Source organism: Somniosus microcephalus, chromosome 13, assembly GCF_052327205.1.
Source record: "Somniosus microcephalus isolate GS21.2 chromosome 13, FLI_Smic_1.0, whole genome shotgun sequence".
NCBI lineage: Eukaryota > Metazoa > Chordata > Chondrichthyes > Squaliformes > Somniosidae > Somniosus > Somniosus microcephalus.
Window position 1 is genome coordinate 128,159,758 of NC_140999.1, and position 27,992 is coordinate 128,187,749.

The 27,992-nt window shown below is 47.2% G+C and overlaps 1 protein-coding gene across 1 annotated transcript in view; it reads left to right on the top strand.

Moving 5' to 3' along the window:
- LOC147108587 (V-set and transmembrane domain-containing protein 2-like protein) overlaps nucleotides 1-27,992 on the top strand; it is a 129,060-nt gene that overhangs the window by 82,909 nt on the left and 18,159 nt on the right. The window contains exon 2 of the mRNA XM_086005273.1: nucleotides 21,383-21,552. Within this exon, the coding sequence (XP_085861399.1) occupies nucleotides 21,383-21,552 (170 nt within the window). The remainder of the gene's footprint in view (nucleotides 1-21,382; nucleotides 21,553-27,992) is intronic.

A 27,992-nucleotide genomic window follows, 5' to 3' on the forward strand; every position in this document is an offset into this window, starting at 1 on the left:
TGTAAGAAGCTGCAATGCCACTTCAGGATGGGAATTTCGGGTCGGATGCCTCCACTAACGCCACTAGGAGGGTGTTACACGATAAGTTAGCACTGCGCTACAAATCTCCAGCCCCCAGTGCAAATTTCTGCCCGGTAGCGCTGCAGCCATTTTCAGCAGCTATAAACCCGAGCCTGCGGTGACATCAGCAGGTTTCTGTTGATGTCCAATTTCTCCCCCACCCCCGGTCTCCTTACCTAAGGAAGGATATACTTGCCTTAGAGGGAGTCCAATGAAGATTCACCAGACTGCTTCTTGGGATTGTGCTATGAGGAGATAATTGAGGAGACTAGGTCTATATTGGCCCAGAACTTGGTGTCGGGGGCTTGCCGTGCGTGCAAGCCCCCGATGTGCACTTACCCGGCGCGCCGACATCTGAAACCTGGCCCGCAGTGGATTTCCTGTCAGTGGCCCGGTTCTGATGTCGGCGCCACTGACCCAGCGGCGTAGTTAGTGCGATGTGCCGGCTGGGATCAGGTGAGCACTGTTCAGCCAATCAGGGGAGGGGAAACTTCATTCATAAGTTTGAGAGTAAGAACTGTCAAACTCATGAGAAGTACTGCACCCCAAAACACTACTTAAACTTTAAATAAAATTTAAAAAAAATCCCAATCATTAAATTAAGTATAAATAAGTTTAAAAAAATAATTTAAACAATTTTTTTTTTTTTTTTTAATAAATTTTTAATAAAAAGGGTCTAAAACTAAACTTACCTTATTGTAGATTCTTTAAAATAATAAACCTGTGGGGAAAAAAAATTCTAAATTGCACTAAAACACCACTTACCTGTAAAAATAAATACTTACGTGTGCTTTTTACAAGCGTAAAGACCGGAGGTCTTTACACATGCGCAAATCCCCCAAAACAGAGGAAATCCAAGACGCACGCGCTGCCCCCTACAGCGCACGCGCTAGCCTCTTCACCTCTTGGGTTAGAGGAGAGGAAATGCCGGTTTTCAGCGCATGCGCTGTGCATGCTGAAAACCGGCATTTCCTCCGGCCAGACGCGTGAGTACCCCTTCCGTACTCACGCGTTTGGGGAGGAATTACTGCCCCATTACCTCGAATTTAGAAGAATGAGAGTTGATCTTATGAACATTTTTACAGGGCTTGACACTGTAGATGCTGGAAGGATGTTTCCTCTGGCTGGGGAATCTAGAACCAGGGGTTACAGTCTCAGAATAAGCCATTTAGGACTGAGATGAGGAGAAATTTCTTCACTCAAAAGGTTGTGAATCTTTGGAATTCTGTACACCAGAGGGCTGTGGATTCTTAGTCATTGAGTATATTCAAGACAGAGCTCGATAGCTTTTTGGATATTAAGAGAATCAAGGGATATGGGGATAGTACGGGAAGGTGGAATTGAGGTAGAAGATCAGCCATGATCTTATTGAATGGCGGAGCAGACTCGAAGGGACGAATGGCCAACTTCTGCTCCTATTTCTTATGTTCTTATTTTCTTATCTTCACAATGTAGTGATATACTTTGATCTGATTCATATCACAGTGTTTACCAAATACACTAAATGTCTTTTCATAAAGACAGTTCCTCTTTTAAAAAGTTGGTGATATATTAATTTTTATTATGGTTATAGTTATCAAATTTGGTTTATCTACTTGTACTTATTACGCACAAAATTGTGCAAGTTGGCCAGTTTAATCCTTTGCGCTTTCAGTAAACCCTGTAATACTTCGAGTGCCCAGATTACAATTTTTTAGTAGTTCAAGAAACCTATTTGGATCTACCATAATAACACTAAAGCAAGAAATCTACCCATTACATAAAATCTGCTCTATTTAAATTTTCAAGCTAAGATATAATGTCATCGACATAGAACGGACATAGAGCACAAAGGAAAGCAGCCTTTTAGAAATTGAATCTCAATGTTAATTTATCATTACATGAAAAGATGTTACTGACTCCAGTCCTGTGTCAAACCTGAATGTGTTTGAAAAAATGAGGATCCAAAGGATAATGACTTCAGGGAGAAGCATTGCATGTCGCAATTCTTCACCTGGGAACCAATGACACAATCGCTAGCAGGCGCGTGTTCCAAGTCTCACTGTTACCATCTCCTTCGAGGTACATGTGCCATGTTTTGGGATCCTTTTTTTCTTCACTAAAAGGATTCTGAAATTGAGTTCCGGTTAAGTATTGTGTTTTAAAGCAAAGTGAATTTGCGCAGGTCTAAAAACAAAGCCACAAAACTGAAAGTATCGGATTTGTGTATTGAAGCCAGATGGACTAGTTTGTGAAATGTCACAGCTCACAGTCTATTTCATGCAGATGCAATAAGGATCTGTTGCTTCATCTCAGGCTTCATCTCTTCACAGGTGCTGATTATGGAGGCCCTCATGCAGAGTCAGAGTGCCCACAGTGCCTGGTCTACACTCAAGGCCTCCATAATCAGCAGCTGTGAAGAGACGCTCAGTCACTCGACCAGGCAACACCAAGACTGGTTTGACGAGAACGACCAGGAGATCCAGGAGCTAATAAGCCGCAAGCGCAAGGCATTCCTGATCTGGAAACAGCAACAGAACTCGAGAGCAAGAAAGCAGCTCTACAGGCGCCTGAAGGCCGAGATCCAACAACAAACTCGCGACCTAAAGAACAGATGGTGGGTGGAGAAAGCGCAGGAGATCCAGCAGCTAGCCGACAACCACGACGTGCATGGATTCTTTAGAGCAGTCAAGACCATCTACGGCCCAAGCACCCATGGTCCTACCCCACTGCGGGCCAAGAATGGAGAGGTACTCATCAAGGACAGAGAGGCAGTCAGTGCACGCTGGAAGGAGCACTTCGAAGATCTCCTTAACCGAGACTCTGTCTTCGACGCGAGTGTCCTCAACTCCATCCCGCAGCATGCTACCTGCCACCATCTCGGCACAACCCCAGCCCGGCATGAGGTTGAAAAGGCCATCCGACAACTGAAGAACAACAAGGCCTCAGGAGCAGATGGAATCCCCGCCGAGGCACTAAAGCATAGTGGAGAAGCACTACTGGCGCAAATTCATGAACTAATTTCTCTTATCTGGAAGGAGGGGAGCATGCCAGGGGATCTCAGAGATGCCGTAATTGTGACCATCTTCAAGAAAGGTGACAAGTCCGATTGCGGTAATTACAGAGGAGTTTCCCTGCTGTCTGCCACAGGGAAAGTCATCGCAAGAATCCTCCTCAATCGCCTTCTCCCAGTGGCTGAAGAGCTCCTCCCAGAGTCGCAATGCGGATTCCACCCACTAAGGGGCAGAATGGACATGATCTTCACCGCACGTCAATTACAAGAGAAATGCAGGGAACAGCACCAACCTCTGTACATGGCCACCTTTGATCGCACAAAGGCCTTCGGCACTGTCGACCATGAGTGATTATGGAGTGTCCTCCTCAAATTTGGCTGCCCTCAAAAATTTGTCACATCCTCCGCCTGCTTCACGACGACATGCAAGCCATGATCCTGACCAATGGTTCCACCACAGACCCAATTCACGTATGAACCGGGGTCAAGCAAAGCTGTGTCATCGCACCGACGCTCTTCTCGATCTTCCTTGCTGCAATGCTCCATCTCGCCCTCAGTAAGCTCCCCGCTGGAGTGGAGCTAATTTATAGAACAAACGGGAAACTGTTCAACCTCCGTCACCTCCAGTCCAGTTCCAAGGTCATCCCTTCCTCTGTCGTCAAATTACAGTATGCAGATGACGCTTGCGTCTGCGCTCACTCGGAGGTCGAACTCCAAACCATCATCAACACCTTTACCGAAGCGTACGAGAGCATGGGCCTTACACTAAACATCCGTAAGACAAAGGTCCTCTACCAACCTGTCCCCGCCACACAGTACTGCCCCCCGATTATCAAAATCCACGACAAGGCCTTGGACAACGTGGACCACTTTCCATACCTCGGGAGCCTACTGTCAACAAGAGCAGACGTCGATAACAAGGGCAGACGTCGATGACGAGGTCCAACACCGTCTTCAGTGTACCAGTGCAGCCTTCGGTCACCTGAGGAAGAGAGTGTTTGAAGACCAGGACCTCAAACCTGGTCTACAGAGCAGCAGTGATACCCGCCCTCCTGTATGCCTCAGAGACATGGACCATGTAGAACAGGCACCACAAAGCACTGGAGAGATACCACCAACGCTGCCTCCGCAAGATCCTGCAAATTCATTAGCAGGATAGGCGCACAAATGTCAGTGTTCTCCCTCAGGCCAACATCCCCAGCATAATATATATAAATAATCTAGACGAGGGAACTAGATGTAATATCTCCAAGTTTGCAGATGACACAAAGCTGGGTGGGCGTGTGTGCTGTGAGGAGTATGCCGAGAAACTCCAGTATGATTTGGACTGGAGGGTAGCTAATGTTACCCCACTATTCAAAAAAGGTGGTAGAGAGAAAACGGGGAATTATAGACCGGTAAGCCTGACATCGGTAGTGGGGAAAATGCTAGAGTCCATTATAAAAGATGTAATAGCAGAGCACTTGGAAAACAGTGATAGGATTGGACAAAGTCAACATGGATTTACAAAAGGTAAATCGTGCTTGACTAATCTACTGGAATTTTTTGAGGATGTAACTGGTAGAATAGATAAGGGAGAACCAGTGGAGTGGTGTATTTGGACTTTCAGATGGCTTTCGGTAACGTCCCGCATAAGAGATTAGTGTGTAAAGTTAAAGCACAAGGGATTGGGGGCAAGGTATTGACTTGGATAGAGAACTGGCTGGCAGACAGGAAGCAAAGAGTTGGAATAAACGGGTCTTTTTCCGAGTGGCAGGCAGTGACTAGTGGGGTACCGCAGGGATTGGTGCTAGGACCCCAGCTATTCACAATATATATTCATGATCTAGACGAGGGAACTAGATGTAATATCTCCAAGTTTGCAGATGACACGAAGCTGGGTGGGCGTGTGTGCTGTGAGGAGGATGCTGAGAAACTCCAATATGATTTGCACAAGTAGGGTGATTGGGCAGATGCATGGCAGATGCAATATAATGTGGATAAGTGCGAGGTTATCCACTTTGGTGGCAAAAACAGGAAGGCAGATTATTATCTGAATGGCAATAGATTGGGAGAAGGGGAAGTGCAACGAGACCTGGGTGTCCTTGTGCACCAGTCGCTGAAGGTAAGCATGCAGCTGCAGCAGGCGGTTAAGAAGGCAAATGGTACGTCATAGCGAGAGGATTCAAGTACAGGAGCAAGGATGTCTTGCTGCAGTTGTACAGGGCCTTGGTGAGACCACACCTTGAGTATTGTGTGCAGTTTTGGTCACCTTATCGGAGGAAGGATGTTCTTGCCATGGAGAGAGTGCAGCGAAGATTCACCAGACAGATACCTGGGATGACAGGAATGACGTATGAGGAGAGATTGGGTCAATTAGGCTTATATTCGCTAGAGTTTAGAAGAATGAGAGGGGATCTCATTGAAACTTATAAAATTCTATCAGGACTAGACAGACTAGATGCAGGAAGGATGTTCCCGATGGCCGGGGAGTCCAGAACCAGGGGTCACAGTCTAAGGATAAGGGGTAAGCCATTTAGGACTGAGATGAGGGGGAATTTCTTCACCCAGAGAGTGGTGAACCTGTGGAATTCTCTACCACACAAGGCAGTTGAGGCCAATTCATTAAATATATTCAAGAAGGAGTTAGATATATTTCTTAAGGCTAAAGAGATCATAGGATATGGGGAGAAAGCAGGGACAGGGTACTGAATTTGGATGATCAGCCATGATCTCATTAAATGGCGGAACAGGCTCAAGGGGCCGAATGGCCTGCTCCTGCTCCTATCTTCTATGTATCTTTGTATCGAAGCTTTGACCACACTCGATCAGCTCCGATGAACGGGGCACATCGTCCACATGCCCGATACGAGACTCCCAAAACCAGCGCTCTACACGGAGCTCCGACGTGGCAAGAGAGCCCCAGGTGGGCAGAGGAAATGCTTCAAGGACACCCTCAAAGCCTCCTTGAAAAAGTGCAACATCCCCACTGACACCTGGGAATCCCTGGCCCAAGACCGCACAAAGAGGAGAAGAAGCATCCGAGAAGGCGCCGAACACCTCGAGTCTCTTCGCCGGGAGCAAGTGGAAGCCAAGCACAAGAAGCGCACATCAACCCAAGCACCCCACCCACCCACCCCTTCAACCACCGTCTGCCCCACTTGTGACAGAGACTGTAGGTCCCGCATTGGACTCTGTCACCTGAGAACTCATTTTTAATGTGGAAGCAAGTCATTCTCGGTTCCAAAGGACTGCCTAAGAAAAAGAAGAATTAGTCAGGATGGCCCCCATTCTTTTTAGCACAGCCACACCTGAAGGGGGGGGCAGGAGAGGGAGCTGAATTTTATTGACAGGCTTACTGGTGAATCACTAATGGGGAGTAAGTCATCCGGGGGAGTGCTGTAATGCTGGAAACACATAGACAAAAGGGACAAAGGAACGCTGGTTTTGAACAGAAGTCTGTGAGACACAACCCTTTGCCTGCACCTGGAATATAAAAATGCAGAGGCAAAATACAGCAGATGCTGGAAATCTGAAATAAAAACAGAAAATGCTGGAAACACTTAACAGGTCAGGCAGCGTCTGTAGAGAGAGGAACAGAGTTAACATTCCAGGTCTGTTACCTTTCGTCAGAATGCAGGTCAGTTTTTAGAAGTAGTCTGAAAGAAAGTTAATGCCAAAAACACACGGGTCGGCTCATGAAATATCCTGAGGGCAGGTTAATTAGTTTTTCCCCGTGTTTTTGAGGAGAGACGTGAGATTGAGGTAAGTAAGTGAAATTTTCCTTTGCCTTTTACTCTAGATGGTCACATGCTGTCTGTAAAATAAAGCAGTTTAATGATTCACATCTGGCCCCGTTTCACCAAAGCCCCAATTTTGAGCTTTTGCGCGTGACGAGAACGGGGCATGCGGGGGAGGGGTTACAAGTGCAGTAGCGTCCTTTCCTCCGCATTCGTGCCGCGCTCCCACTCACCGCAATATTAACTCCCAGGTTTCAGGAGGCTTCAGAGATGCTCGCTGCAGACAGGCGAGGGCCTCATAAATATTCAAATATCGGGGTCCGATGATATCACTCAGACCCCGATGTGATTTTAACTCGTGATTGCGTGATTCACGATGAGGGCCAAGTGACGCCACTGAACCCTGGCGCCATTCATATTCTTTCAGTCGCATTTTAAATTAAATCATCTCCATTAAAGTACTTTGCTGTCTCTGATCCTTTGTCTGCAAAGCTGAGTGCTGGCAATCACTTATATGGCAGCAATATTATACTAAAACATCAGGGCAAGTGCTGTCCATTAAAAGAGGGTCTGATTTAACTGTAGCTGCAGTTTCAGGACATACTTGATGCAGTCTAATGGAATATGATGGAGGGGACAGGCACGCTGTCAAATCATGGGTTCGGAAGTTAGCAAAATAAGAAAAACATAAAGAACATTTTGATTAGCATTTAGTTATTGTGTTCACTGTCATATTGATAGAAACTTAAAGGGGTTTGTCTTGACAGCTTAAAGGTGGTACCTGTTCAGTCTGTGTGTTCCAGTTATATTTAAGGTCAATTACTGACACAGACTACAAGAATAACTTTTCAATAGGTCTTTACTATTCGGAGGTTAGGGCTGTACTACCCAGCAAATTACTACACAGCACTTATATACCGGTGTGGTCACCACCGGTATTACCGTATACAGCAGCCAGAGAAAGTAGTACATCTCTTAAGGTGGAACAGGTTTAAGTTCTCTTAAGGTGGAACAAGTTACATACACCACAATCCTCCCTTTTTAGCTTAACAGTTATATCCCCATTTAACATAACATAATAACATATATACATATACAACTTCATGTAGAAACAGTTCAAAGGTTCAGTCTCTCAGGAGGCCTCCTGATTCGAGTTGGATAACGCCTTTCAGGGGTCTCTGATTCTTGTTGCTGAGGTGACTCCTCTAGTTGGTCTCTTATGTCTTGGACATCATCATCAGGTACATTCACTGCCGAGGTAGATGCTTCAGGTTCACTAACTTCTTCCACGGTTGTCTCTGTCGTAACCATGGGTTCGACCCTTGTTCTCGATTCTACCAGTTGGTCAGCGTGACGCCGTATTACATTTTTACCAACATCTACCGTGTACATCAGGGGTCCTTGTCTGGCCCGAATTGTTCCGGATTGCCATTTCTCGTTTCCATAGTCCCTGGCCAACACTGGTTGTCCTACCTCGAAACTCCGAGTGGTCTTGTTATTTATATGCTGGAACTGTTTGTTTTCAACTTCCCTCCGCACATTTGGTTTTAACAAGTCCAACCTGGACCGCAACCTCCTGTTATAAAACATCATTGCAGGACTTTGGTTTGTCACTGCATGAGCGCTGTTTCGATATGCCAGTAGAAACTTGTCCAACTTATGTTGTAGTGGAATCTGATCTTCGCTCATGGCCTTTATTGCCTTTTTGAATGTTTGTACAAATCTCTCGGCCAACCCATTTGTAGCCGGATGATATGGGGCAGAGGTATAATGTTTCACCCCATTCTTCTTTAAGAATTTTTGGAATTCTTCTGACACGAACTGTGGTCCGTTGTCGGAACATATTTGTTCTGGCAATCCGTTCCTTGCGAATATCGTTCTTAACACCGCAATTGTCTTTTCTGAAGTAGTGGTAGTCATCTTGATCACTTCTGGCCATTTAGAATGTGCGTCCACCGCAATTAGAAACATGGAGTCCATGAATGGACCAGCAAAGTCAATATGTACGCGTTGCCATGGGGCTGAAGGCCATTCCCATGGATGCAGCGGTGCAATCGGAGGTGCATTTTGCACTTTTTGGCACCCTGAGCAGCTTTTCGTCAGCTCCTCTATCTGTTGGTCGATACCCGGCCACCACACATAAGCCCTAGCAAGGCTTTTCATCTTGACTCCCCCCAGATGACCTTCATGCAGTTCCTTTAGAACTCTTTCCCTTAACTTAGGAGGAATAATCACTCTCGTTCCATACATCAATGTTCCTTGACAGACGGACAGCTGGTCTCGTCTTGCCGAGAATGCCGGTAACAGAGAATCACCATGTGCTGGCCATCCCTTCACTGTCACCTCGTAGACTCGGGACAGTGTCGGGTCGTTCCTGGTTTCTCTTTCAATACTTGCATTGGTGACTGGTAAACACTCGATGATGGTCGAGTGAAATAACTCAACAGGGCCAACCTTCGTTGTCTCCTCTTCTTCAGGTAGTGGCAGGCGCGACAGCCCATCAGCATTACCATGCTGCTTTGTACCTTTGAATTCTATCTGATATTGATGTGCCCCTAGGAAAAGGGACCATCTCTGGAGTCTCTGTGCTGTCATCACCGAAACACCCTTCTTAGGGTTAAAAATGGATACCAACGGCTGATGGTCTGTCAGAAGCGTAAACTTTTGGCCCTGCAGGTAATGATTAAACTTCTTTACTCCCCACACAAGGCTGAGAGCCTCCCTATCTATCTGAGCATAGTTGCGCTCAGCGGAGGTCAATGATCTGGATGCGAACGCGACTGGCCTCTCCATGCCATTTGGCAACTTGTGTGAGAGTACTGCCCCAATACCATATGGAGAAGCATCACAAGCCAAACGAATAGGCAGTGTTGGGTTGAAGTGAGCCAACACTTCCTCTGAGGTGATCAATTCCTTGCTTTTGCGAAAGGCCTTCTTACAGTCCTCGCTCCACTCCCATGGTACTCCCTTCTGCAAAAGAGCGTTCAGCGGGTGCAGTACCGTGGATAAATTTGGCAGAAACTTATGGTAATAGTTAATCAATCCTAGGAACGACCTCAACTGAGATACATTAACCGGAGCGGGAGCCTTCACAACCGCTTCGATCTTGTCAGGAGACTTATGAAGTCCCTCCTGGTCAATGACATGGCCACAGTACGAGATCCGCTTCTGAAAGAACTCACATTTCTGCCGATTAACTCGAAGTCCATATTCTTTCAAACTGATGAGCACCAGTTCCAAATTTGCGAGGTGTTCCTCGTCACCATCTCCTGTAATCAGGATATCGTCCAGTAACATTGTGTGCCTGGAATTCCCTGTAATACCTGCTCCATGGCCCTCTGCCAAATTGCTGGAGCCGATGCCACTCCAAAAACCAGTCTATTATACCGGTACAAGCCTCTATGCGTGTTGATCGTGAGGTACTGGCGTGACTCTTCCTCAACTTCCATCTGTAAGTACGCCTGCGCCAGGTCTATCTTGGTGAAGTGTTTCCCGCCCGACAATGAAGCGAAGATATCCTCAATCCGCGGAAGCGGATACTGCACCGTGTGAAGCACCGGATTAACAGTGATCTTGAAATCTCCACAGATGCGAACCTTCCCTGGTTCTCCCGGCTTGTTGCTCGAAGGATGTTTCATCACGGGAACAATGGACGTAGCCCACTCACTCCAGTCTACCTTAGACAGTACTCCTGAACGTTCTAGTGCTTCCAGCTCCACTTCCACAGCAGGTCGTATCGCATAGGGTACCGGTCTGGCTTTGAAAAATTTTGGTTGTGCATTTTCTTCAATCTTGATGTTTGCCGTAATTCCTCTCAGTGTTCCCAGTCCCTGCTGGAACACCTCTTTAGCATCGTCCAATATTCTGGACAATCGTTTAGGTTTGACATCTGTTTCCCTGGCATCTACCGTTAGTGCTTTTAAGGAATGCCAGTCCATATTCATTTTTCTAATCCACTCCCGTCCCAGTAGTGGTGGACCTCCTTCAGGTAGCACATATAAGTCCATTCCTCGGCTTTCTTTGCCCTTGTGGACCACCTTTACCTCTATCTTTCCGATGGGGTATACTCTTTGCCCCGTGTATGTTTTCAATACAATCTCCGTATCCCGTAGGGGAATATGTTGGAATAACCTTTTGTAATCTTTCTTATTCATGACCGTCAATGCCGATCCAGTGCCCAATTCCATCTTCACTTGGACTCCTGCTATCTGAAGTGTGACCCAAATTGTCTGGAGGTCTGCTTCCTTACCAACGTTGTGTACTCTTAAGCTACCCAGTTCATTACTGCTGGCGTCTGAATCTGACTTCTGTTCATTCGAACTGTTCTCTGTCACCTTGTGTACCTTTCTGTACTTTCCCTGCGGTGACTTTTTGTTGCTGGTCTTCTCTCCTGACCGGCATACTTTAGCTATGTGACCAAGCCTGCCACATTTTCTGCATTCCTTATTTTTGAACCAGCACTGGTTCTGATCGTGCGTTGTCTTTCCACAACGATAACATTTTACTGTACCCAAGACCATTTGATTTGTGCTGAGTTCCGGTGACCGTAGCTGCATTACCGCCGTGCCTCTCGCTGCAGCTTCGTGCGATGTTGCCATAGCGACAGCTTTATCAAGCGTCCGCTCATTCTCCTCAAGCAGTCACTTTTGTGTCTCTTCTTTTAACAATCCACACACAAATTTATCTCTTAGCGCATCTGTTAGCCCTGTTCCAAACTGACAGTACTTTGCTAGCTTACGCAATTCAATTAAAAATTCAGCATTGCTTTCATCTTTCAGCTGCTTTCTGCTGTAAAATTTAAATCGTTCCGCTAGCATCAGCGGCGTGGGGCTTAAATGATTTTTCAGGACGGTAACAATATCCGCGAAAGTCTTATCCGCCGGTTTCTCTGGTGATAGAAGGTGTTTCAATTGCCCGTATGTCTTCGCACCCATTAAGTTTAATAAGGTTAGTGCTTTCTCCCCATCTGGTATCTTATTTGCTCTACAATAAACTTCTATGCGTTCTACATACGTGGTCCAATCTTCGATGTCGCTATCAAAAGTATTAATGTTCCCATGTTTAGGCATCTTTGCAATTTTTTTTTTCAAAATGGTGGCTTTCCGCGCTTGGCGGTCTTTCCCGCGCTCGTCTTCTTCACCCACTGGCTGCAATGGTGATTGCTGTGCTGCTGCCGGTCTCGCCTCCCCAGTGGTTAACAACTCCCCCGACGCTGCTTCTACTCCACCGCGGTTCCCGTGGGCATTCGCGCTTCCCTGCCGTCGTGCCTCGCAGCCCTTCTTGCAGCCCGGTTATGTGCACCCGCTGCGTTCGAATTCACCGCGGCTCTCGTGCCTTCTGCTGCCCCAGTCGCTGCGCCTTCCGGCCCGAATGCGGCCCGGCCCTTTTCACCGGCCGCGGTCAATTTCACCGCCCTCTTTCCTCCGTCTTCCCTCCCCTTCGCTACAGCCAACGCGGCCGACTTTCGCTGATTGGCTTACCCACCACCGTGGTAGAAGGAAGATAGCTGTCTGCCGCTGATGGGGGCTTCGAGTTCAGAATTTCTCTTCTTCACTCCGGGTCCTCGATGCCTCCCGCGCGACGTGCTGTTCAGCAGGATGATGAGGGTGGATGCCTCTTCTCGACGCCCATTCTGAGGACGAAGCTGCCGTGGATGTAAACTGCCGCAGGGTAAGATCAGACTCGTCGCCACTGTTATGTCTGTGTGTTCCAGTTATATTTAAGGTCAATTACTGACACAGACTACAAGAATAACTTTTCAATAGGTCTTTACTATTCGGAGGTTAGGGCTGTACTACCCAGCAAATTACTACACAGCACTTATATACCGGTGTGGTCACCACCGGTATTACCGTATACAGCAGCCAGAGAAAGTAGTACATCTCTTAAGGTGGAACAAGTTTAAGTTCTCTTAAGGTGGAACAAGTTACATACACCACAGTACCTTTGGTGAGAGAAATTCTACAGTTGTCCGAGGATTGGGTGAAGCTTTAAGAGGAAGAGAGAAATCTGAAAAGTGAATGAACAATTTCTTGTCTACCATAAAACTGTTTAAAGCCAGTTAGCATTCATTCTGCAGGACATTAGTTCAGTTACTTGTTGGATTCTGTACACTGTCATACATTACGTTCAGGTTTTTGGTGGACATTTATCCTGTGAGATTACCCCATCCTCCCAATATTAGACCTTCCTAGGAAGCTTGCATGATTGCTGATGGGGGACAAGGGATACCTCCACAGCTCATGACAGCCCTCGGCAACCCCCATTACCACGAGTAACACATGCCAGGGGAACCACCAGGACCATATTGAGCACACTGTAGGGAGGATGAACCAGAGGTCAGGTTTGTGGACATCGGGGCTCAAGTGTTTGTCGATCCACCTTTTAAAAAAAGTTGAAGACACAATATCCAGTTCAGATCACAAGAGGGTCCTATTGTTACATTCCCCCCACCCCGCCCCCAGCTCACGCTACCATATAATCAGATATTGGGCAGTAGGAGCCTACTCCTGAACATAAGACACTTGGACCACTTATGGGAGTGACTAGCACCACTGTACCTGAAAGAATATCTAAAGCATTCCCTAAACTTATAGCAACATGTATATACAGAACAATATACTAAGAACTCATAAATCAGGTTATATAATAGAAAGCAGTGTTTTATATTTTAATAGAACACCTCATTATTTGAATAAGGTAAAATTGAAAATGTACTTTTCTTTTCTAGGATTGAACTACAGTATAATTAGGAAGGGAGAAATGAATAGATTCTTCTATTAAGTACGCCCACAGCAGCTGGAGTTTCACTACAAATATTGGTACTTGTCCAATGTTATCTACATTTCATGTGATTTCTCGTTAAGTGCATCTTCTGGGCTGATGCATTCAACACTCATGGAAAATCAGCTGCACTTGAAGCAAAATTATTGATGTTACTGAAAGCATTCTTACATAATGTGAAAGTGGGCTCTCATAATGGAAGCTCAGTAAAATTGCTAAATTCAATGGAGGTCAGATAATCAACACTGGGATTTCAAAGGAATCTTTGCTTTAATGGGTTTGTTGGTCCTCCATAGCACTTTTTTTAATCAAGCGTACACTTTTAAAAGGCTTTGCAGAATTTTTTTTTCTTGCTAATGGAATTTTTTTGAAATGCTTCTTAATGTGCAGATCCTTTTGAGTGAAGTGTCATGGTATAGGGCTAATGGCTCTTTGTCATTCAATCTTTGATTCTGGGTGGTGGGAGAGGGCAGCAAATGATCACTTTTAATTTGCTGTTGGGTGCACTAAGCAGCTTGGTACAAGTGGAGAGGATGCTGCTATTATTGGAGCGATTTTCTGACTATGTTACCGTTGGCCATAGAGTTGGGCATTCATCCAGTTTTAGACTAGACAGGCCATCCAGGTACTTCTACGCTGTAAATAATGTCATTTTTTTGTTTAAATAAGAGTCATTTTTTCCCCCACGTCTGTGACTCCGGATGTGGAGTCATTAATTCTCAAGGTTTTCACCAAATTTCTAAAAGCAAAATAAATCTGGATCCCACTCCTGTCCAGTCTTGAATGTGGCAGACAGTAGCAGATTGGAGTTGATGCAGTCTAAGATGACTCCTACCCATTAAATTCCAACCCAGATCAAGACCACTGAATTTGAGCTGCCCCAACAGCAACAGCATTCGATGCGACTGCCCAATAAATGGCTATTTGTGTTAACTGAATTAGAGTAGAAAATCCCAAACCCACTTATAGCTGCATTGAATTTTAATCAGTCCCACGAACCAAATAATTCAAGCTGTTTATTTGAGCACATAATCTCGGCTGACACTTCATTGCAGTACTGAGGTAGTGCTACACTGTCGGAGATACTGTCTTTTCAATGAGACGTTAAACCGAGGCCCCGTCTGCCCCCTCAAGTGGACCTGAAAAGATCCCACAGCACTTCGAAGAGGAGCAGGGGATTTCTTCCCTGTGCCCTGGCCAATATTTCAGCCAACACCACCAAAACCAGATTATCTGGTCATTATTTAATTGCTGTTTGTGGGAGCTTGCTGTGCGCAAATTGGCTGCCGCGTTTCCTACATTACAACAGTGACGACACTTCAAAAGTACTTCATTAGCTGTAAAGCACCTTGGAATGTCCTGAGGTCCTGAAAGGCGCTATATAAATGCAAATTCTTTCTTTCTTTGCATCTGTTACATTGACCAAAACACACAAAGCTCAAACTATAGACTTCAGTAAATCTTCATCAGTTACAACCCAAAATATGAAAGAATTCATCTTATATTTTGTGCAGGGTCCTGCTGAGTGGAAACCAGTGTATTCAGTTTGAGGAATTGACTCTAAATGAGAACTTAAATCAGGATCAAGTGTTTTGCCAAAGGCCAGGGTGGATTTCTTGACGAACATCAATAAATATGAATGGAGCAACCTAACCGATGAACCAGCAGCATACTGAATCTCTGAGTAATCAGAAAATGGAGAAAAAAAGTGCTGTCTCAAAACAAGTTGGTAACTTTGATTTTTAAAGTCCTTTCTCTCCGACCTGCTGTCAGTTTCGTCACATCAGCTGCATCTTGTCCAATTGCAATGAAGGGAAACGTGAAATTGACAGTGAAAAATGGCAAATAATTCTGGAATGTACTGTGCCTAGACTGCATGTAATTACAGTCTCAAACTGCATTTGATACTGATATTTCTGATTACGTTTTCTGAAGTCTAGGGAGCAGCACATATCCTTGTGTTATTCTTGCAGAATTCATTTTTAACTTGTAAATCAGAACTTAAATTTAAAATGTTAGTATTTCCTTCAGTTTAACTGCATGCTCGCAGTTTAATATGCCATGTTACATAGAATGTACAGCACAGAAATAGGCCATTTGGCCCACCTGGTCCATGACAGTGTTTATGTTTCACATAAGCCTCCTCCCACAGTAATGTATCAGTCTACTGAGTCTCATTACCTCCACAGTTACTTGCATGTGTCCTCCAATATCTTGATGTATACTGATTACGACCTTACTTGAATAAAATAAATGGTCTTTATTTTCCAGCTTGCCTGTGTATGAATATAGAGGAGATTATGTTCACTATAAGGACGTGATCCAAAGCTACAGTTATACTGCCACCTTCACCTCGATGTGAGATAGTTTGTTTTCCTTGTTTTCAAATCCCTCCATGAACTCGCCCCTTCCTATCTCTGTAATCTCCTTCAGCTCCACAACACCCGCCCCCCCCCCCCCGCCGAGATAACTGTGCTCCTCTAATTCTGCCCTCTTGAGCATCCCTGATTGGTCTCCTCTACATTGGGCAGACCAAACGCAGATTGGGCGACTGCTTTGCGGAACACCTCCGTTCAGTCCGTAAGGGTGACCTGAGCTTCCGGTCACCTGTCACTTTAATTCACCGCTTCACTCCCGCTCTGATCTCTCTGTCCTCGGCCTATTACATTGTTCCAATGAAGCTCAACATAAGCTCGAGGAACAGCACCTCATTTTTTGATTAGGCACTTTACAGCCTGCCGGACTCAACATCGAGTTCAATAATTTCAGATAATTATCCCTGCCCCCATTTTTCATGCTGTTGTTGAGGCTGCCGCGGAACACGAATGGAGGCCGAACCGATCTGAGGAACACATGGCTTTTTATTACATTCTCTTGAGAGATGGCTGCCCCAGCTCTTCTCTCTGCTAAACCCGAAAAACTGAATGAGGGCGACGCCCGCGCTTTTGTGTCCACACTGAGGGCGATGCCTGCTCCTTTGTCATGCCTTAAAGGCAGCATGCTTCTTAAAGGCAAGGTGCACGATTTATTGTCCACGGACGGAAAAGTGGATTGCGCCCGTTTAGGTGGCGATCCGCCACACAGCTCCCCCCAGAATCCGCTTAGGAGGTGTGGACGAAACGGTGCGGCGGTCTGATGGGCCGGCCGGAGCGGCTCTTGTAGGACACCGGTGGACATGGAACGGCCGGGCGTGGAGCAGCCGGGTGTACTGGCTTGAGGGCAGGTCGGCCGCGTGGCGGTGGACGAGCTACTGGGACCTGCTCACCGGGCTCCGAGTGTGCTGGCTTGAGTCGGTCAACCGACACTTTTTCAGTCCTGTCGCCCACTTGTAGGGCGAAAAATTTGTCCCCAGCCTGTAGCACTTTGTAGGGCCCGTCGTACGGGGGTTGAAGGGGTCCACGGTGGGCGTCGTGCCGGACGAAAACAAACCGTGCCTGGTGCAGGCTTAGCGGGACGTGTGAGGTGGATTCGCCGGGCAATAGGCACCGGGGCGAACTGTAGCGCCGGTGAGGCGAAGTCGTGGCGTTGCTGGTCGGCTGACCAGGGTGTTGGGGCGGTGGGCAGGAACTCGCCGGGTACGCGCAGCGGCTGGCCGTACACGAGCTCTGCTGCCGATGCGTGGAGGTCTTCTTTAACCGCGGAGCGCAGGCCGAGGAGGACCCACGGGAGTCGGTCGGTCCAGGCGCCGTCCTGGAGGCTGGCTCGAAGAGATGCCTTCAAGGATCTGTGGAACCGCTCACACAGTCCGTTGGCTTGGGGGTGGTACGCTGTGGTGCGGTGAATGGTCACCCCGAGATTGCGTGCGATGGCGGTCCAGAGTTCAGAGGTAAATTGCGGACCTCTGTCCGACGTCATGTCGGAGGGGACGCCGAACCGTGCGACCCAGGTGCTGACGAAGGCTCTGGCGATGTCGGCAGTGGTGGTAGAGGTCAGTGGAATTGCCTCGGGCCAGCGCGTTGTGCGGTCGACGATCGTCAGCAAGTGCGTGTGGCCTTGCGATGGCGGCAGGGGCCCGACGATGTCCACGTGGATGTGGTCGAATCTACATGAAGGGACGGTGAACTCCTCGAGGGGTGCTTTCGTGTGTTGCTGCACCATGGCCCATCGGCAGGCTAGGCAGGAGTTGGCCCAAGTACGCACATCCTTGCGAAGGCCGCGCCAGACAAAGCGGTTGGCTACCAATTTGATGGATGCGCGGGCGCCGGGGTGGGAGAGGTTGTGGAGAATCTCGAATACCCGGCGGCGCCAGGATGCTGGGACGATGGGCCGAGGTTGAGATAGGGATATGTCGCACTTGACCGAGACTGCGGTCGGGCCGCAGGCGACGTCGGCCAGGCGTAGCCCTGGTAGGTTGGTAGGTACGGAGAGCAGATCAGGGTCCGTGAGCTGGTCTGCTGCGAGTTGAGCGTAGTCGACTGCCAGGTGTGCGGCGTGGATGGCGGGGCGGGAGAGGCAGTCGGCTACCACGTTGTCTCGGCCGGAGACGTGTTGGATGTCCGTGGTGAACTCGGACACTGCCGCGAGCTGGCGCTGCTGCCTGGCGGACCAGGGGTCGGTTGTCTTTGCCATTGCGAATGTCACGGGTTTGTGGTCGACAAACGCAGTGAAGGGGTGGCCCTCCAGCAAAAACCGAAAATGGCGGACCGCCAGGTACAGCGCGAGGAGCTCGCGGTCGAAGGTGCTGTACTTGACCTCCGGGGGGCGTAGTTGGCGGCTGAAGAAGGCAAGTGGTTGCCAGGCGCCGTCGACCCACTGCTCGTACACGGTGCCGACCGCGTGGTTGGAGGCGTCCGTGGTGAGCGCTACTCTGGCATTGGGCCGTGGGTGCGCGAGCAGGGTGGCGTCGGCGAGCGCGGTCTTGGTGGAGTTGAAGGCGGCTGATACGTCTGCCGTCCATTCGACCGCCATCTTGCCGCTCCTGCCCCGGAGGGCTTCATACAGGGGCCTCATGAGGGACGCCGCTTTGGGGATGAAGCGGTTGTAGAAATTCACCATCCCGAGGAACTCCTGGAGTCCTTTGATGGTGGTGGGTTGGGGAAATTGCTGGACGGCCTGCACCTTGGTGGGCAGGGGAATGGCCGCAGCATGGGTGATGTGGTGGCCGAGGAAGTCGATCTTGTCCAGGCCGAACTGGCACTTGGCTGGGCTGAGGATGAGCCCGTGGTCGTTGAGGCGCCCGAACAGGATGCGAAGGTGTTCGAGGTGTTCCTGCTTGGAGGAACTGGCTACCAGGATGTCGTCCAGGTAGACGAACAGGAACTTCAGGTCCCGAAGGACCGAGTCCATGAGCCGTTGGAATGCCTGGCCGCGTTTTTGAGGCCGAATGGCATCCGCAGGAACTCAAAAAGCGGATGCTGGGAGGTAGCTGGTGGATGAACAGCGTGCGGAAGAGGGACCCGGGTGGGCTCTCGTCCGTGAGTGAGAGCATGTGGAAGAGGAGGTCTGACGGTGAGGCGTCACCGAGGCCTGGAAGGTCGAGGAGGCGGCAGTTTCGCTGGTATGTCGAGGTCGTACATTTTCTAAGGAGCGCGGCCTTAAGATGTGCATACTTGCCCTCCTCTGGTGAGTTCTGCAGCGCTATCCAGACCTTCGTGACTGTGGCGCTACCGAGTGATGTGACGAGGTAGTCATACTTCGTCCCATCTGTGGTGATGTGTCGCAGCCGGAATCGGGACTCAGCTTGGAGGAACCAGGCTTCGGGCTGGTTTTCCCAAAACTCCAGCAGTTTCACGGAAACTGCGTTCGTGTCCGCCATTGCAGTGCTCGGAATACGTTCTGAGCGTCAGGGTCACCAATGTTGAGGCTGCCACGGAACACGAATGGAGGCTGAACCGATCTGAGTAACACATGGCTTTTTATTACATTCTCTTGAGAGATGGCTGCCCCAGCTCTTCTCTCTGCTAAACCCGAAAAACTGAATGAGGGCGACGCCCGCACTTTTGTGTCCACACTGAGGGCGACGCCCACTCCTTTGTCATGCCTTAAAGGCAGCATGCTTCTTAAAGGCAAGGTGCCCGATTTATTGTCCACGGACGGAAAAGTGGATTGCGCCCGTTTAGGTGGCGATCCGCCACGCTGTATGATTTTTGCCACTCCCATTTGCAACATTTTATCTTTCCTACCTCTTACAAAAGTACAGGATGTTCTTTCAATTCCTTCCTCCCCTCCTAAATCCCTCCCCTCCCCCGTCTCTGCACCTGCTTAATATCTGTTACATCTCCAGCTTTTTCCAGTTCTGATGAAGGGTCCCAGACCTGAAACGTTAACTCTGTTTCTCTCTCCACAGATGCTGCCTGGCCTGCTGAATATTTCCAGCATTTTCTGTTGTTATTTCAGATTTCCAGCATCCGCAGTATTTTGCTATCTGATTTCATGTAGGATCCTTACAGCAATGGTAGAGGCAGGATTTCTTTTCAGGCGGTGTTTGGACATGAGTTTTCCAGACCAAACAAAACTACTTCAAGGGGTCAACTTTTCAAATTTTAGAATAAGGTTCAAACAGAAATATTGAAGATGAAATTGGTTTACGTTAGTAGTGCAAAATGGACTGATAGGGAATGGGCAGCCCGTTTTACACATTGCCCAGTTTTCAGACGCGGTGTAAAGCAGGCTGCCGATTCGCTATTGGCCCATTTCGTGCTGGTTGCAGAGACCAATTTCACCCCTATTATTAATTCCATTAATCTAACTATTCAAATAATTGAGCAAATGAAAAGAAAACACAGTCTCGCCAGACAAAAACTCTAAAGCAGTAAGCCCAATGTGGCTGGTCTATCAATAACTTTGTTACTGTTCACTGCAATAGTCCGATGAACATTTAGAAGCGCAGACCCAATGACGTAATAAAACTCACTACGCACTTGGTTTGAGCATAAAGCAAGGCTTTAATCAACTTGTTTCAGAACATGGAGGTCTAGTTGTACTTCACTAGTTCCTTGTCTTACAAAATGTCCCTGAAAAGCTGGGGCCGACGCCCGAGTATTTATACTCCTTGGACGGTGCCACCAGCTGGCCGTCCAATGTTATTTCACGAGTAGTTTCTTGAATGATGAGATTTATAACACCCAGCTAACTGATTTTCAGTGGCTGAATCGCGAAACTGACCAGCTCTGGAAAAACATCCGTTGTTTCTGTGTTTCTATTCGCTGAGCTAAAAGACATTCATTCGAAAGGTAGAGTGGTCCGATTATTTAAAAAAAGCAGACATTTCAGGGTGTGTTTGAACTCCACGAACACCCCTCCCCCGCCTACGCTACTGCCTTACCACCGACAGAGAGAAGGGACTGTTACCAGCCTAAGTGCGATACCCATAACTCTGGCACCTTCATGCATTTCACTGTTGTTAGGGTGTGCTCTGCTACTGAATCTGCCCTTCAATATAATTCAAAGTGGAAAAACTATTGTGCTCTTAACTGGAGCAATATTGTATAAAACCAGGAGATAGTTGAGATTTTCTTAATTCTAACCTACTGTACTTGATGAAAAGTAAAACAAATTGACCACATGCACATGCTTATCACAGTTAATGTGGACAATCAACTTGGTCCAATATGTAATCTGAGGAAAGATGTTAGCCTAGAAATTAATGCTGGCAGTATTACAAACTGGTAGCATGATGTTCGTCTGTGTGATATTTTATTGAAGATGTTAAATCATTTACCTTGCCTCCAATGAATAGTGGATTAAGGAGTGTCATATGAATGCATTAAGTGTCCCTTTATATCGCCAGCAGTAATTTCTAGGCTGTAGACTCTTAATTAGCAATGAAAAGGCAAGAGAACTGAACAGAGTCAGCTCACTGCATTTTGATTTTTGATTTTTTTTACAGCTCTGTTTACTGAGGTCCCTCATGATGTCACAGCCAGAGCTGGGCAGGATGTGGAGATGGCCTGTGCTTTCCGGGGTAGCGGTTCGCCATCCTACTCACTGGAGATTCAGTGGTGGTACATCCGAAACTCCAAGGACTGGACCGACATACAGGCATGGAACTCCCACCAGGTACCCACACCACACATACTTGTATCCAAGTTATTTCTTAAAGCATAAGCAACAACAGCAGCAACTTTTATTTATATAGCACCTTTAACGTAGTAAAATGTCCCAAGGCACTTCACAGGAGCTTAATCCGACAAAATTTTACACCAAGCCACATAAGGAGATATTAGGACAGGTGACCTAAAGCTTGGTCAGAGAGGTAGGCTTTAAGGAGGATCTCAAAGGAGGTGTGAGAGGTTTAGGGAGGGAATTCCAGAGCTTGGGGCCTAGATGGCTGAAGGCACGGCCGCCAATGGTAGGAGTGAAGAATTGGGGGATGCAGAAGAAGTCCGAGTTGGAGGAGAGCAGAGATCTCGGAGGGTTGTAGAGCTGGAGGAGGTTATAGAGATAGGGAGTGGCGAGGCCTTAGAGGAATTTGAACATGAGGCGTTGCTGGACGGTGAACCAGTGTAAGTAGAGCAAAATTACTCAGTGCACAGACTCCAGTAAAGAGTCAGTAATAATCCTCAACATCTGATTATTCACATCAGCCATTCCTGGTGATGGAGTAAGCACAAATTGGTGTCAGTGTGCAATGGTGACCTGACGATCTTAACATTTTGCCATGTACTGTAAAATAATTTGGAATATTTATCGCAGGTTTTTAAAAAAAATATGTAAACTGAATTTGCATTTCAGATAACATAACCTAGGCAACAGTAATGCTTAAACTACATTTTGTTCTGGATTTTACCCCTCTCAGTCCCAAAGGGCAACTCACAGCCACACCAAATGCGCCTCCATGATTGGTGTGGAGGACGGCGCCTGTAAGCAGACATCAAGGCAGCATTTGACCGAGCCTGGCATCAAGGAGCCCTAGTAAAACTGAAGTCAATGGGAATCAGGGGGAAAAACTCTCCACTGGTTGGAGTCATACCTAGCACAAAGGAAGATGGTTGTGGTGGTTGAAGGTCAATCATCACAGCCCCAGGACATCGCTGCAGGAGTTCCTCAGGGCAGTGTCCTAGGCCCAACCATCTTCAGCTGCTTCATCAATGACCTACCCTCCAACATTAGGTCAGAAATGGGGATGTTCTCTGATGACTGCACAGTGTTCAGTGCCATTCACAACTCCAAAGATAATGAAGCAGTCCATGCCTGCATGCAACAAGACCTGGATGACGTTCAGGCTTGGGCTGATAAGTGGCAGGTAACATTCACGCCACAGAAGTGCCAGGCAATGACTATCTCCAACAAGCGAGAGTCTAATCACCTCCCCTTGACATTCAATGGCATTACCATCGCCGAATTCCCCACTATCAACATCGTGGGGTCACCATTAACCAGAAACTTAACTGGACCAGCCACATAAATACTGTGGCAACAAGAGCAGCTCAGAGGCTAGGTATTCCGTGGCGAGTGTCTCACCTCCTGACTCCTCAAAGCCTTTCCACCATCGACAAGGCACAAGTAAGGAGTGTGGTGGAATACTCTCCACTTACCTGGATGAGTGCAGCTCCAACAACACTCAAAGCTCAACACCATACAGGATGAAGCAGCCAGCTTGATTGGCACCCCATCCACCACCTTAAACATTCACTCCCTCCACCACCGGCGCACCGTGGCTGCAGTGTGTACCATCTACAAGATGCACTGCAGCAACTCGCCAAGGCTTCTTCGGCAGCACCTCCCAAACACACGACCTCTTCCACCTAGAAGGACAAGGGCAGCAGGCGCATGGGAACACCACCGCCTCCAAGATCCCCTCCAAGTCACACACCATCCTGACTTAGAAGTATATCGCCGATCCTTCATCGTCACTGGGTCAAAATCCTGGAACTCCCTACCTAACAGCAGTGTGGGAGTACCATCACCACATGGACTGCAGCGGTTCAAGAAGGCAGCTCACCACCGCTTTCTCAAGGGCATCTAGGGATGGGCAATAAATGCTGGCCTTGTAGCCAGGCCAAGAACTGATACAACTTCCCACTAATGGACAGTCGGGTCTGGGTTCTGAACCCACCCAGAACCATTTGCTTTGGAGGCACCTGCTTCTGGAGGTTATCTACCAATGCTACATTGTCATAAAAGAACTTTCAAGCTATTGAAATATACTGATGATGGGAATATATAGACATCAATATCAAATCTTCAATCCAAAACTTTGCAGGACTATGGGGAAATAGCAGGGGAGTGGGACTAATTGGGGAGCTCTTTGACAAAGCTAGCATAGGCACGATGAGCCAAATGGCCTCCCTCTGTGCTGTATGATTCTAAGAACACTGCACCTTCAGTCCTCTTGGGACCAAAGGGATATCATCTGCAACAAGAGAGTTTGAAGAATGTTAAATTGATAGCTTGTAACTTTTCACCCAGTTAGCGACAATTTTAGCGCCGCTCGTGAAATTGACCAGTCGTTTTGCGGCAGCGCTAAATACTACCGTCACGATCTCCTGCGCCCACAGATCGTAAAGTTAGTCAAGCGTGCAATGCCCTGGTAGCGCCCCAGACCAGATATTGAGTCGCGCTCCCTGCCTTAGCGCCTGCCACTAGGAACGACAGGTAGAGGGGAATGTTTTCAAGTCGGGAAGGGGCTGGGGGAGCGCTATTTAAAGGCGGGTACTTCCTACCTTTTCTTGTCAGCAAAACTTTTGGTTTTAACGCTGTCCTAAGGAGTTTTGGTCCTCAGCACCACTTTTGAGGCTCCTAAGCGCCGAGCTCTTTCCCTGGGCCTATCCATTAGTGCTTCCAACACAATTGCTTTTGAGGTCTTGCCAGGCCAAGATTCAAGGCTGCAATGAGCAGGGAGTAGCTGGCCAGCAAGATGGCTCCTCCCCTTTAAGAACTGGATGGCGCCAGTCTGTCTGGCCTCCATGGTAATTGACATCGCCTGAGCTTCGGTAGCGTTCTGAGGTAGCGCCTCGCTCCCTGACGTTTGCACCTTAAGAGAGGTGTGTAGCACCTGATTTAGCGCTCAAATCACCTCCAGGGGCGATAGAGGCGAATTTTGCAGTCGGAGGCGATAATTAGCGGCAGGTGCTAAACTTTGCGCCCGGCCGATATTAGTGCCCCAAAATGGGCGATACCCAATTTTTCCCCCAAGTTGTTTATGTTGTAGTTGAGATTAATGCAGCTGCCCCACATGACATTTACTGTCTCCATACGAGTGGACACTATTTCTGTCCCACACCACACAACACGCCCCTAAAGCAACCATAGCATCCAACAATCACCCTATCCACAGTCCAGTGGTGCAACCTGCTGTCATCCTGCAGCTTTCACCTTCTGCCCAAGTGGCTGGAGTGTCTAGAACTAGGGGGCACAGTCTCAGGATAAGGGGTCGGCCATTTAAGACTGAGATGAGGAGGAATTTCTTCTCTGAGGGTTGTGAATCTTTGGAAATCTCTGCCCCAAAGGGCTGTGGATGCCGAGTCTTTGAGTATATTCAAGGCTGAGGTAGATAGATTTTTGGACTCTAGGGGAATCAAGGGATATGGAGATCGGGCAGGAAAGTGGAGTTGAGGTGAATGATCAGGCATGATCTTATTGAATGGCGGAGCAGGCTCAAGGGGCCATATGGCCTACTGCTACTCCTATTTCTTATGTTTTTATGTTATTTATTTTGAAATGACTCCTATTTTACATTAAAAATTTGAAAGCAGTGGAACAGAATTAAAACACAGAATACAGTTAGAATAAGTGAGTGCTTTCAAGTGGAATATGGAAGATGCCCAACTGCCTCACAACCACATTGCATGTGGGGTTATTTCAATTGGACAGTGAGCTCAACGACACAATTACTGAATTCACAAACCTCATGCACAGTTTAGTGACTTGAAGCATTTTTTTTCCTCACAAGCTAATGGATAAATGGAATAGTCCTCAGAGAGAGTAGTGAATCCTGGGTCAATTAAACACATTTACAAAGGACCTGGAACAAAACCTGTCAAGAAAAGAGATTGAGGCCTATAGAGATATTAATAAATCTGTTTGATTCACCTGTGGTTTAGGAAGACAGGATTATGGAGGGCAAAGTTCGTGTGTGGGGGAGTTTGTGGATGGAATACATGGACTGTGAATGGAGCAGAATTGATGGGCCAAATGGCTTTTCTCATCACAGACTTTCTTCTTATGAGGTTGTCCATTTGTGAAATATTTTCTACAATTTGGCTGCCTCATTTGGTGACAACTCCAAACCAGTTCTCTTGACGAAGTCATCACTGATTGTTGTTCAAAATAACAACCGTCTCCTAAATTAAAATAGACAAAAAACCAAAATAAATGAACCATAATTCTTTGTGACTTTTTAAAAATGACATTGAGACTTGTTCCCTAAGTAGTTCATGCAGATAAAGTACAAACCGTGAATAAATAAATGGCATGTCATTAACCTGATGACCTGATATTAAAAATTGAAGAAAACCTCCTGGCTCTGATAGGCCACTTGTACTACATAATCTGTGTCCGTGTGAAGTGGTTCTGCCTTCACATTGTCACAAAGTATCACCCAGGAGTGAAGTTACTGAAGTGCTTCACAGTGTGAGATCAGTGTAGGGAGATACACCCACACCATTTCGGGTTTGACCTTGCTGACATCCCATTTATTTATTTACTGCTTGGATTTTATCTACATGACCTACTTTGGAAAAAAACTTCACCATCATTTTTAAAAAGTCATAGCATAGCTGGACTTGCTGCAAAGTGAAGGTATAATTAGCCGAGAGCAGACTGTCTTTGATCACATTAAAATTTAGCCTGCATTTGGATGCCAGTGAGAAGTTGGTACATATATTCGCACAGCTCTCTATTCTCTGATAAGACTACAATAAGGAGCTAGCGGTATATCTTGGGTCTGCTAGCTCATTCTCAGTAGAGTCTCAAACCTGTAGTATAACCAGGGTATAATTACTGCCTAATTACATTCACAGTGGATGTCATTTGTGACCTTGGTTAGGGCTGTTTTTGTGCCTGTGGCAGGGTCGGAAACTTAATTGGAGAGATTCAAACATGGAGTTGCTGGAAATATGAGCACGGATTTGGGAGGCGACAACACGTTCACGGACTTTGGAGAGGAAAGGCAGGTTGGGGATGGGGTGGTAGTTTTCAAGGACAGAGGGGCCGAGGGTAGGTTTTTAAGGGGGCAGGGTGATGATGCTGGTTTTGAAAGCGAGAGCGACAGTACCAGAGGAGAGGGAACCATTTACAGTATCAGCTAGCATGGGGGCCAGAAAGGGAAGTTGGGTGGTCAGCGGTTTAGTGGGAATGGAATCAATGGAGCCGGAACTCAGAGGAGACAGACAATCTGCTACAAAGAGAGCTTGGCAGGGTGTCTACCTGGGACGATCAGTGGCAAATGTATGGCACGGCACGGCACATGAAAGGTAAAGTAGAAGGTTCATGTACTCCATGGATGGCATCGAATATGCCAAGGGGGAATTTGAAAGAGGTCTGGTGGTGTTAGTTGATTCACCCTCTCACTGTCAGATTTTCCTCTCAGCACATGAATGTAAGAGTTTTGTGGGGCAGAAATGCCTAATGCAAATTCAAGTGCAAGCTGCTCACAATTTTCTGTCCATTAAATTTGGAGTATCTGGACTACTGCTGACAGTTCTAGTCATCACAGCGGAAAAGGGGCATCCAAGCCCAGAAGCAGTGCAGAGGAGAGCAACAAGGCTAGTCCTCGGTGTCAAAGTAGGCAGGAGTAAAAAAATTAACAATTTATAGAAACGTAGAAACATAGAAGATAGGAGCAGGAGTAGGCCATTCGGCCCTTCGAGCCTGCTCCGCCATTCAACGAGATCATGGCTGATCATCCAAACCCTAGCACCCAGTCCCTACACCGACAGCCATCCCACCCAAGCCCTATCCCCGTAACCCCACGTATTTAATCCCCCCTAACACTAAGGGCCAATTTTTTTATCATGGCCAATCAACCTAACCCGCACATCTTTGGACTGTGGGAGGAAACCCACGCAAACACGTGGGTTCATTAGCCTCAAGAAGCAATGCTGCAGAGGACACCTCATAGATATTAATGAGTTAAAGAAAGACTTACATTTATATAGCACCTTTTCTGACCTCAGGACGTCCCAAAGCGCTTTACAACCAATAAAGTACTTTTTGAAGTGTAGTCGCTGTTGCATTGTAGTAAACACAGAGCAATGCTTTCCGATACACCAAGATAGCAGGAGAAGAGGACACAGGTTTAGGACTGTGAAAGAAAAGTTTAGGATAGATGCCAGGAATGATATCTTTACACAGGAAATGATCAACAGTTGGAATTGGTTTCCAGGAACAAGTGACTAAGGTCAGGACACAGGATGGATCTAATAAACAACTTGATGCTATAATGGTAAGACAGTAGGCTTGGTTTTCAGGAAGAATGATACCAGATAGACCAAAGGGTCTATTTTTACCTGAACTGATCTGGTACGATCATTAGCGGCCTATTTTCAGCACAGGTT